Source organism: Engraulis encrasicolus, chromosome 4 (assembly GCF_034702125.1).
Source record: "Engraulis encrasicolus isolate BLACKSEA-1 chromosome 4, IST_EnEncr_1.0, whole genome shotgun sequence".
Classification (NCBI taxonomy): domain Eukaryota; kingdom Metazoa; phylum Chordata; class Actinopteri; order Clupeiformes; family Engraulidae; genus Engraulis; species Engraulis encrasicolus.
In genome coordinates this window covers 33,541,519-33,554,018 of record NC_085860.1, presented here as the reverse complement: position 1 = coordinate 33,554,018, position 12,500 = coordinate 33,541,519, and the positions used below count along the sequence as shown (strand labels likewise).

The window sequence follows — 12,500 nt, the reverse complement described above, 5'->3', positions numbered from 1 at the left end:
GCATGAGCACAGCATCCTCCTCCACCTTTACACACACACACGCACACGCACACGCACACACAATGAAGTGTAATGCAATTTGAAAGAAGAAATATTTTGTATGCATGCTGAGTGGTGTCCTTGGTGAGTCTAGTACGGGACACACACCTCTGATTGGTTAATACGAGTCCACTCTGACCTGCACTTGGTCCAGCCAGCCAATGAGCGAGGTGAGGAAGGAGGGGCTGGTGATGTCATAAAGGGCCAAGATTCCGTCTGCCTTGCGGTAGTACCAGAGATGGTTTAAATATTAGAATAGATAATCTTTGGTAGTACCAGAGAGACTGGATACCGGTGAGTGATGCTGTGGAACCCATTGAGAGTAAATAGATATACTATTTACTGTCAATGTGTGGAACCTGATGGAGAGAGGCACAGCACAGAGAGAATGGAAAGGAAACCGTTATTTATATTCTCAGAAATACATTTGATGGCAGCCCTCTTTTATAATGTAGACAAGATACAAATTAAAATGTCCAAAGTGTAACCAGTCAAAACAACCAATAGGCCTGAAACCAAATAAAGATGAAATGAATGAATCAATGAATATATACGCAAAATAATGTGAAAACGCAAATACCTGTACATGGTATATAGAAATATTAAAGAAAAACAATGGCAGAAGAAAAAGAATGGAAGTGCAAGCAGATTGGTGCAAGAGGGTACAACTCAACTGGGTGTGACAAGGATAATTCATTGACTACTGTAAAGAGCCATCCCATCCCATGTTCCCATCCACTTGAATTGTGCATTAACCCCCTACAAAAACCACTAATGCACCTGGACTGTCAATTACGTATGTAAATTACCAACACACATGAGCTCAAAATCATTGCATTATTACATTACATTGCCATTACACTTAGAAGAGGCTTTTTGCCAAAGCTATTTACAGTGATTTAGGTACAGGGTGACAGCCCCGAGAGCAATGTGGGGTTACGTGTGCCTTGTTCAAGAGCACTCCAACTGGAGCCAAGTGACCATTAAGCCATGTAATAGTAGTCGACCAATATCAAATGGCCTATCGATATCATGTCTGAGGAGTGAGGAAATGACCCCTGACCTCTACTGTCCAGCGGTGTCTCAGAGCTGAAGGACGACATGGCAGAGTCCAGCAGCCGGCTCCTCAACTGGATGTCCACTCCTGCCAATCACATCATGACTTATCAGCCCGCCTGTCAGTCAATCACATCACGACTTATCAGTAGGGCTGTAATGATACTGAATCGAACCAAGAAATCGCAATACGCAGAGTCACAATACTGTATCGCGATGATGCAAGGAGGCAGTATCATGATACGCCCTTTCCCAGTTTTGCTACCTTTCAGTCCAGAAAACAACCGCATGATATGATGTGATAATGTACATTATTAGTAGCCTCTTGTAACGTATTCTACCTATAAACTATCATGGTTTTCACACATTTCAAAAATCATGGGATGTATCGAACCGTAGGTCAAACACCATGATACGAATCATTACAGCCCTACTTATCAGCACAATATGTTACAAGATCAAGGTCAAGGGAAGGTATCAAACTGTATTATCCCAGACAGACAACAGACAAATCACATAAGAATACATAGATGAAATCAGTAGTAAAATAAATAGGTAGCACACATCGGCCTCCCATGACAAGCTTTATGTGAGGTCACGTATTCAAGACTGGGTTTGGACTGCACAACATGACCTCTTTTACATACTTTGAAATGTGCTCCTGACAGGCTCTAGTATATGTATGTCAGGGATGGGCAACTTTTATGATGAGGAGGGTCAGGTTTTTTGATAGCCACCATCGGTGGGCCACATGACCACTGATTTGACTCCAATTCACACAAGTTAGAGGAGCAGTTGGTTGCTCACTGACTGCCCATATTGTTTGGAAGGAATAGAATACTCTATACTCAATACTCCAGGGGCCATGCACTGGTCATACAAAGAATTTGAAATTGCGTTTCTTGCTCTCCCATGCAGACATGGACTAATCTAGGTAAGGACATAGACAGTATAGACATAGACAGTACTCATACATGGACATAAGACAGTATGGACATAGACATTGCTCATACAGACATTTAAAGTGCAAGACTGGACAACAGAAGACTTGTACAGAACATACATTAAGAGGAGGTATTTTGTTGTGCTTTTTCTAAAAGTCCTTTATAGCGTTCTGACATAGTAATAGTAGCATTTGAAGAAAAATAAATAATTAAAATAGGTTTATTAAATACACCAGCAGCAGTATGTGTGTGTGTGTGTTTGTATGTGTTTTGTGTGCGTGTGTGTGTGACGTGTGTGTGTGTGTGTGTTTAGTGCAGGTAGAAAGTGCGGTGTGCGTCTGTGTGTGTGTCTGTGTACCTGTATGTGTGTGTGTGAGTATGAGTTGTGTGTCAGTGTGTGTATGTTTGGGTTTAGTGCAGAAAGTGCGGTGTGCTTGTGTGTATGTGTGTGTGTGTGTGTGTGTGTGTGTATGTATGTGTATGTGTGTGTGTGTGTGTGCATGTGTATATTTTGAGTTAGTGCAGGTTGAAAGTTCAGTCACAGATGTAGTAGTGCAGGTGGAATGAGAGATAGAGAGAGAGAGAGAGAGAGAGAGAGAGAGAGAGAGAGAGAGAGAGAGAGAGAGAGAGAGAGAGAGAGAGAGAGAGAGAGAGAGAGAGAGAGAGAGAGAGAGAGAGAGAGAGAGAATGAGGACAAGAATGATCATTATGGGTAAGTGTTAAGTGCATGAGCAAATATTAAAGATTTTAATTTTGCTTACACACAGTAGTTACTATAACAACAGCAATGACAGACAGAATAACAAAGAGCTGGAAATGGAAAAAGCAAGATATGAAGATGACGAGGGAGAACAGAGGGATGGATAGGTAAGTGCATTTAATGCATGGAAACCTATCATATTACAATACAACCTTCATATTAATTTAACTCAGTTGCTATAACGACATTAAACACAATAATGATGCGTGTTTATTTTATGAGAATGACCTTGCCCAGCTAAATTGGAATGTCAAATAAAAGTGTGTCTGTGTGTGGGGCGGGTCATTAGTGCTCTCCTCATGTGACTGTCCTGTTTGAGAGAGTAGTCAGGACATAAACACACCCTAAGTGTTTGTTTAGCATCTCCGCCTCACACACCGCTCAGCTCACCGCAGTGCAAATTTACCCAAAGTGCTATTTGCATTCTCTCCCTCTCACTTGATATATGGTTGACACAGAAGTCCTTCACATAAACACACATCCTGGCAGGCCTGCAAACACACACACACAAATGGAACATGTATAGTTCAGCTCTTTTACTGTAGCCTATAAATAATAAGTCCTCACCAGGCATCTGTAAATGAAACTATTCCAATGTACATGTACCTTGTCATAGTCAGACTGTCGGTCACCCAAGGCTGTCTCTCTCCCCATTGTTGCTCTGGTGTCTTCCACCGGCCTACAAAACTGTCGGGTCCTTTACTGGTATCGCTTCTCTGCCTTCTTAAATTGACAGAGAAGCACAAGTACTGTACATGATATGGCCCTTCAGGGGAGAGAGGGAGAGAGAGAGAGAGAGAGAGAGAGAGAGAGAGAGAGAGAGAGAGAGAGAGAGAGAGAGAGCGCGCCCATGGTACAGTATGCTAAGATGAACTGCCATGTTGCTTGGTAGCTGCAGGTAGTCCCCCATTGCTGACCCTCTCTTTTCCATGAGATGCTTCTCAATGCACACCTGGCCACATGCCACGTCAAGCAGGAAGAAGAGGGATTGGGGGACACATAAGAGAACAAGGAAGAGAAAGGAAATCACTGTGTGTGAATGTGTTGGAATGCTAATTAGTTGATCTGAGAGTGGATTTATATGATTAAACGTGTTAATCTGGTTAGTGTTGATACTGTTGTTGGTGTGTGTATGTGTATATAGAGAACTCCCCAAAAAAAGAGAAAACACGACAAAACAGCAGAATACAGAAATTTTGTTTTTATGTGTTTTGGACACAAAATATACATTTGTTCACACCCTTTGATACCGAACCATTTAATAAATTACTAACTTTACACAAATCATAATTTAGATAGACATAATTTAAAGACTTTTTACAGATTTCTTGTACAGTTTACAGAAATGCCTTCCACATGTTCATTATATGTGTGGACTCACTTATACAGAGGTAGAAAAATTGGGAGAACCACAGCTGTGGGAGAAGATCCTTCGCTGAGCAGATATCAATACTACAAACAGACAAACACTAGAAAATTCTGGGTAACACTTTAGTTAAGGGTTCACGATAGCCACTAATACATGCCTATCCACTGTCTGTATAGGTGACTTGTGTTTATGTGTTCAACAAAATCAAGAGCGTGCTAGGTTCTTATTATGGTGATATCAAATGATAATAAAGGCCTTATTGCAAGGAACAAGAACAAGAACACCTAACAAATGATAGATTTTGCTTAACAACTGTAATAAATAACTTCCACGGACAGTTACGTACGCATGTATTGGTGACAAATGAGCCCTAAAATGAAGTGGTACCAAACTCGGTAGCCATGTGAAAATGGCAACCCATTTTTTCGTTTGATGATTTCAACACTACACCATCAGTAGTCATATGAAAGGAAGCAACTGTAACAGTCTCTATTCGGAAATACAGTAAGTATACATGGTTGTGTGTATGTATGCATCAACATTTCTTAAACATACCTACGCTCTGGTCAAAATGTTGCACTTGTGCTCAGATGGAAGTGTACAGTAAATCACAGGCTCATTGAGAACTATCCAACATATAGTCAACTACAATCACACAATGCACAACGTAATACTCAAATACAGTACTTGGAGTCTAATTACTTTCCGTTTGTACAGTACACTCAAAACACATTGTTCTACGCAAAAAGACACTTCAGAGATTTTTGATGTGTCATAACGGTTTGTATGTACATGAAAGAGCTTCCAGGTGAGCTGAAATTATATGTAAAAAAGATCCTGTTCCTTTTTGATGACAAAAGGCTGTCTACTGGCCAAAATCACATTCTTGTCACCAGTCTTCATCAAAACAACAGGCACCAGTGGATTTTTTTTTAGAGCAGTGCCAGTAGACTAACGTAGTAGACTAAAGTACAAATCAATCTTCCACATCAGAAGATGCTTTGGTGACTTTCCTTCTCACATTTAACTTAGTCCTCTCCCGTGACGCACCAGACTTCTCAACAGGCACCTGTCTCGGTACCAGATCCACTACTGTCAGAAGGGATGGATGGAAGAGCATTGCCACGACGAGGCGGCCTGGCCACAGGTGTATTGTGGGAAGGGGAAGGGAGGCAGGAAGGAACGCTCACAACTAACCCTCTTCTGAGGCTGATGGGCATCCTTCTCGTCTCGCAGCCTCTTGTTCATATCCCTGTCAGAGAGAGGCAGGGGAAGGCAGAGACATAGAGGACAAGGCGGGGGCAAGAAGTTAGATTGAAATGAGGAGATGGGCAATAATCGCAAAAATTGAATGGACTGATGCAAAACTTAACGCATCCCGAGTATAAAAAGTATGAAAAGTCACCACAGTTCCTGGTCTCTATCTGTGAACAGATCAAATGCGACAAAAGCTAACAGCCTGCCAAGCAAACTAACAAAGTCTTGCCCTGAATTTGCTTTATTCTCTCAGGAGGATGAGGCATTGGGATGTTTGATTTATCTTTTCAAAGACCGGCTGTGGCTTGTCAACCTGGAAGATATGTACAGTAGGGCCCACTTATTTTTTTCCATTCATTTCTTCCAAAGTGGTTCTTCCTATCACATGAGGGTCTGGAGGACCTTCAGATTCGCCCTGCTCCCAAACCAAAATGCAGTAGAACCAATCAGGATTGCAGGATTTCAGAGATGTGACGTAGTCAAAGTTTAAACGCAGTGGAAAAATAAGTCAGACGTGACAATTGTTTCAGACAAAGTATCACCTTGTTAAAAATGTCAGATAGGTGTTTCTCCAATCACTTGCAAGGATTATTTTTTCATAAAAGCAAGAAGACATGGTGGAAAATCAGTGTGCCCTGCTGTATATTCTAATGTGTTTTTTATCAAACTGCGTCCAAGCTCATTAGCATAAAATTAACTGACTTTATCTTCTCTTTTTCACACTGGTCGATTTGTCTAACCCTCCGTAGAAAAGTAACAACTTCAGTCATTAGGGTGGCTTTTGATCCGAGCACTCCTAATGGTGGAGGTATGGTGTGCAGCACTACCTGAGCAGGTCAGAGCACTCCTAATGGTGGAGGTATGGTGTGCAGCACTACCTGAGCAGGTCCAGCTGTCTGGTCAGGCTCTCCTTCTCCCTCTGCATGTTCCTGGACACCTTCAGCACCGTTCTGATGCAACCAGAGGGAATGGCAGGGACACACATAGAGAGACGGAGCCAGAGAGAAATGGAGACATGGAAAGACATGGTATGACAAGGACAGAGGCACACAGAGATGGAATAATAAGATTCTGTCAAGAAATAATCACACACATCCAATTCGTGCAGTAAAAAGGTTCATGACTCAATGTAAAACGGGAACATAAACAAAGAGCAAATTTAAATTCTTTAAAATAAACAAAGGTAACTTAACATCATCTCTTGCCTTCTCTCAGCAGTTGTGTAAGCTAAAGTTCAAATGCAGGTTAAAATCAGTATGGGTAAGCGGTTGGGCAGTCATCGATAAGCGGTTAGGGCGTCAGAGTGGTAGCCCAAAGGTTGCCGGTTCGACTCTCGACCCGACAGGTTGGTGGGGGGAGTAATTAACCAGTGCTCTCCCCCATCCTCCTCCATGACTGAGGTAACCTGAGCATGGTACCGTCCTGCCGCACTGCTCCCTTGGGGCGCCATTGGGGGATGCCCCCTTGCACGGGTGAGGCATAAATGGCAATGCAATTTCATTGTGTGCAGTGTGCAGTGTTCACTTGTGTGCTGTAGGGTGCTGTGTCACAATGACAATGGCCGTTGGAGTTTCCCAGTTGGGCTTTCACTTTCACTTTCATCGATACCTGAATTCTAGATCCGCATCCATGCTTTAAATGCCCTTAAGCAAAGGCATCCCCAACACCCCATTGCAACCAATATCTTGTGCCCAATTAAGTGTACAAGTAACTTTCATTTGGATAAAAACAGTCCTCTAAGTGGAATGTAATAAATAATATAATGCAATTTAGCGAATGTGCATTGTTTAATTTCCATTCATAATAGTTAGTCTGTGCATTAGTGGTCTCATGCACAAGGCTCATGCACAATTCAGATAGATGGACCACTTGGGATTGGAAAGCTTATTACTCTGTGCGTACAGTACTGTACTCAGTGGATTATCCTCGTCACTTCCCCCTTGTGTTTAGCTTAGTTTAATTTATTACCTTATTTGGCAAAGGCCATGTAGAGGACAGTTCCAGTACTAGAGTTTGCTATAAAATTAGTTTACATCTGTGGTCCTTGGGCACGGCACTTTAAAACATGGACAATAAATGCTCTACGGTTGCCACAACAAGCCGTTGCCACTACAGCTGATTCAGGGTGAAGGCTTAGCTAAGCCAGTGTTTCTCAACCGGGGTGCCGTAGCACCCTGGGGTGCCGCATGCCCCACTCAGGGGTGCCGCGGACACGTGGCTGACGGTATGCGAAATTGACCTAAGTAAATTAATAAATTATGTAATATAATACATATTTGTCTAAATAAATAAATTAATGCTTAGTCAGTGGAATCTTTCATCTACCATTTACGCACAACAAAGTAAATTTAGGTCACCCCAGTATGGCCTACACATAGCCTGTCTGAGATAAAGCTGCAACATCGAACGTCTCCAAACATGTTACTTTTCTAAGCTTGTGGGGTATCGGATGTGATGCTGTGTTACGGCTTGTTGGTTTGGGGTGCCTTGAGATTTTTCATGAATTGAAAGGGTGCCTCGCCTTAAAAAAGGTTGAGAAACACTGAGCTAAGCAATCAAGCGGCGCCAAAAAAGAACGCTTATGGAATTGTGTTAACATTGCAAGTGACGAAGCATGCTGAAACCCCCTCACCTCTCGCGGCCCTCGGCCTGCTGCTGCACACTGGTCTGCAGTAGCTGCATCTGGTTCAGGGCGGTCTGCAGCTGCTCCCGGCTGCCCTCCAGCTGCTCCATCAGCTGCACGTTCATATCCTGCAGACGCTGGTTATGCTCCTGCGTGGCGGCCTGCGTGGCACGCAAACTGCTGATCCTGCTCTCTAGCTGAGAGAGAGAGAGGGAGAGAGTGTGAGTGTGAGTGTGAGTGTGAGTGTGAGAGAGAGAGAGAGTGAGAGAGAGAGAGAGAGAGAGAGAGAGAGAGATGAGTCCTGCTCTCCTGCTCTCTAGCTGAGAGAGAGAGAGAGAGAGTGTGAGTGAGTGAGTGAGTGAGTGAGTGAGTGAGTGAGTGAGTGAGTGAGTGAGTGAGTGAGTGAGTGAGTGAGAGAGAGAGAGAGAGAGAGAGAGGATGGAAATGACGAGAAAGGCAAGAAAATGAGACCAAGCATGAAAGAAAGGCAATGAAAGAGAGACCGAGGAAGTGGGGAGATATCCATTTGTGTGATGTGAGCTTGTGTGTGTGTGTCTTTACCTCTCTTTGTTTAGTGAGTGTGAACTCCAGCTCCTGTTCTCGCATAGTCAGTTCTTCCTGCAGCTGTTCACTCCTGTCCACAGGCCTCATACTGTCCTGCACACATGGGCGCATGCAAACACACATCTGTCAGTCATCATTACACACACACAAAAACATGGGGCAACAACACCACAGTACCATCATCTTCCTCATATAGGTAGATGATGTTGCACAGGTTGCCAATGGGGGCTCTACAGACCCCCAGGGGGCATTGGGGAGCCCTAGGGAGATGGTGTGGAGATGGATAGAGCTCAGAGGGGGCGGTGCTTAGTTGCCATTGGGGTGCATTAGTGTATTTTATTTTGTAATACTAAGGGGGCGGTGGCAGGCTTGTGATAGGGTAAAGGGAGCGTTGGGAAGCTTATGACGAGGCCCAGGGAGCGTTTGTTCAAAAAGTCCGACAGGCGGACAAAGATGCGTCTGTCTATGTACTGCCGCCTTGTGGACACAGGAGGGAATGACAATTTAGAGAATGCATTTCAGACGGACCGTCAGACAGACAGACAGACCCTCTTATAAAGATGCTAGGACGCATCTAAAAAAGGTTGAGAACCACTGTCCTATAGAGTGTATTGGAGGGACAGTACCTGAGCTATGCGTTTTTCCCGCTCCTCTTTGATCTGGCTCTCCATGTCTTCATAGATGGACCGCACCTCACAATGGTGATCGTGCTCCCTCCTAACACACACACACACACACAAGAAATAATAAAAAGTTTGCACATTGATTAACGCTCCCAAACTGCACAATTTATTTACATGTCCTTCGTCAAACTGCTAAGAAAAAGACAACATGTTTGAAATATGTGGATTGGGAGAGAGAGAGAGAGATAGCGAGCTAGAGAGAGATAGTGAGCATGCACGAGAGAAAGAGAGAAAGAAAGAGAGAGTGAGATAGAGAGAAAGAGTGAGAGAGAGAGTGAGAGATAGAGGTCCTGACCTGCGCAGTGCCTGCTCCAGGTTGTCCCTCTCGGTGAGGGCGTCGTGCAGGTGTGTGGCTGCCTGGGACAGCACCTCCCTCAGCATGCCCAGCAGCTCTGGTCTCTCCCGACGCAGCTCCCCCCACAGGGAACTCAGCTCCCACTGACTGCTGCGCACACACGCACACAGACAGACACACACACACAGTCAGACTTTTTCTATGTGTGACTGTGTACAGTACTATCTGAATGTGTTGGACAGCCTTTTGTGCCAAGAGCTGAGGTTGTTTTGCTGCCATCTATTATTACAGCTGCAGCACTGCATTTTAATTTCTTGATGGAAGACCATGTGATCCTTCAGTCATTTTTATTACTTATTAGCCAAGAAAACCTGTGAGGGTCACTAAAGCTGGCATCTCATTATTAAAACCGCAATCTAAGGTTATGTTACTAGTGGCATTGCTCTAATACAGGTGATGTCCCAATACTATGGACTATGGACATTGAATGTAGTACTATGTCTTCCAAAGTTCCATATCAGTGGAGATCAATGGAGAAACTTTTTTTTTATTATGGAGAGGTGTTTTCCCTCAGGGTATAATAAAGAGCCACATCCTGGAAGCCATCACACAAACACCTTGAGAGATTAGAAAGACGGACACACACACACACACACACGCACGCACGCACGCACACGCACACGCACACGCACACGCACACAGAATGACAGTCGCCCCGCCAGGAACCGTATCAGGGGTACCACACTGGGCCAGGTCATTGACATGATTCTTAGTACTGGAGTCTTAGTACTGGTCACTTCATCACTATTCATACAATGGCAGCAGGAGACACTTATTTTTCCCCTTGCATGTGCATACCAAGCAAGCTCAATGACACTTTGAAGGTGTCACGAGGTGGACCTTGCCAGGGACCAAATCATGGTGCAGTCAAGAAAACACAATTCACAAAAAATATATCAGTGGCTCTAACTGTTCTCATCATGTGTGCTTGTGTGCGTGTGCTCACTCTGTGAAGAGCTTGTCTGCGCACAGCTCTGACACGAGGTGGGTGAGCTTCAGGTCCTCTGGGTGCACAGTCCTCTCGGACTCCTCGATGGCCGACTCTACGTGCCTCTCCTGGCCCTGCTCGCCCATCAGCTCCCCTAGCACGTCACAGAACACAAGGGCAGACACAAAAATTAAAAACAAACAATAGCAAATGGATACACGCAAATATAATGCTTGAAACCATTTTGTAAAATACATGTCTGGGCGTTTACTAAGCCCTAATTGAGACACAACAGTTTGAGAGTATGACAGGAATTGAGATGGAATCGGACCCGGGTCCCCAGCATAATGGTGCCTTAGCCGTTTCAGCCACTGTGCAGGCCGAAAGGCTATTTCTTCTTGGGAATTGGCTTTTGCATTTCAAGTATCAAATGGTTACAATAAATATTATGCTTGAAAATCTGCCGTGTGTGAGCACACCTAGTCCTGCGTGGAACTCCACGGGTGTGAGGAAACCATTGCTGTCCCGGTCCAGACTGTCAAATACGTCCTCAAGCTGCTCAGGAGACAAGGGCAACTCTCCCTGTAACCTCTGAGAGAGAGAGAGAGAGAGAGAGAGAGAGAGAGAGAGAGAGAGAGAGAGAGAGAGAAATCAAGAGGGGTAAAAAACAGACAACAAAAAGGGACTAACATAACTAAACATGTAGTGTCTGACTTGAATCAGCACACACAGAACTCTGTGCAATCACTAAACCTGCATGTGCTTCCTGTACATTAAGTCCTTCAACGAGAAATCCAGATAACAGCGAACAACATATGACAAAAAACAAAGAGGACAGGCGTCAAGAGTATGGTTCAGACAAATGTATTGCATTTCTACATTGTGTCTGTGCGCTAACCTATTAACCAAAAACAAATATCTTCAAAGATGATGTAAGGCAAAGGGGAAAGAGAGTGGCAAAGGTGTTAACTGGCAGCATGTGTGACCTTGCGAGCTCACCTGCATGTCTCTCTTTGTAATGAACCCCTTGCCCTCTTTGTCACATTGCTCAAACAGTTCCCTGGCCTTGTCCATGCTCTCCTGTTGCCTGCCAGGGAACGAGGCGTCATGGCTGCTTGTTCCAGGGAACACCATGCCGCTTCCTCCTCCTCCTCCTCGCCATCCTCCTCCTCCACCTTGGCTTTTAGGGCTGCTGATTCTGCTACTGCTGTTGTTGTTGCTGCTGGTGCTGAGGCTGCGTCCTCGACCCCCCCTCAGACGGGGGCTACGGGTGGCAGGCGGGGTGGACACACCGCTGCCCTCCCCCTCCAGAACAACTCCATCCCCCAGCCAAGCGGACATCCCTGAGGAAAGACAAACGTTCATAATCATGTAGACCAGTGGTTCCCAAACTGGGGGTCGGGACCCCTGGGGGGGTCGCGGACATACTAAAGGGGGGGTCAGGGACAAAAGGGACTTGTATGGTTAACAGATGTATTTGCTGTCCTGTGGAGTTCTAGCAACATTAGCCAGGCCATGTTACCATTAATATTGCTAGATTTTCCATTAATAGTTTGTCTGCTTATATTGCTAGAGATCCAATGTTCCTGGGGTAATGAACGGCTATTCATACAAACACTTAGAGGTGTTATGTGACTGCTCAGCTGAGTCGAGTGAAGCTGTTCTTGATTTGAAGTTGTAGCACATTGCTCAGAGAAATACACACTGTACCCACCTCAACTGATATTTCACCGTAACTGACTTCTCAGAGGGAAAACACATGACCTGCAGCTCTTAAACAGTGAGCTGTTAACAACAATAATGCTAATTTTAGATTTATCAAGAGAGTACAAAGACCTACTTAGCAAAAAAGTTAAATATAAACTAGAGAGATGTACTAGAGTACAGCTTCACAGGGAAACATGGTCCTTAATACTCACAGT

General features: G+C 44.4%; 1 protein-coding gene across 4 annotated transcripts in view; it reads right to left on the bottom strand.

Annotated features, from left to right (window-relative positions):
* Window positions 1-3,985: 3,985 nt before the first annotated feature.
* The window catches only part of cracr2b (calcium release activated channel regulator 2B), a 17,168-nt gene continuing 8,653 nt past the window's right edge, over window positions 3,986-12,500 (bottom strand). For 3 of the 4 annotated variants that reach the window (XM_063196141.1, XM_063196142.1, XM_063196143.1), the window contains 9 exons: window positions 11,578-11,921; window positions 11,058-11,169; window positions 10,597-10,732; window positions 9,591-9,740; window positions 9,239-9,329; window positions 8,610-8,705; window positions 8,058-8,245; window positions 6,304-6,375; window positions 3,986-5,420 (listed from right to left, as the gene is read on the bottom strand). In XM_063196141.1, the coding sequence (XP_063052211.1) occupies window positions 5,264-5,420; window positions 6,304-6,375; window positions 8,058-8,245; window positions 8,610-8,705; window positions 9,239-9,329; window positions 9,591-9,740; window positions 10,597-10,732; window positions 11,058-11,169; window positions 11,578-11,919 (1,344 nt within the window). In that variant the 5' untranslated portion in view covers window positions 11,920-11,921 and the 3' untranslated portion in view covers window positions 3,986-5,263. The remainder of the gene's footprint in view (window positions 5,421-6,303; window positions 6,376-8,057; window positions 8,246-8,609; window positions 8,706-9,238; window positions 9,330-9,590; window positions 9,741-10,596; window positions 10,733-11,057; window positions 11,170-11,577; window positions 11,922-12,500) is intronic. The other variant, XM_063196144.1, reaches the window with a different exon arrangement.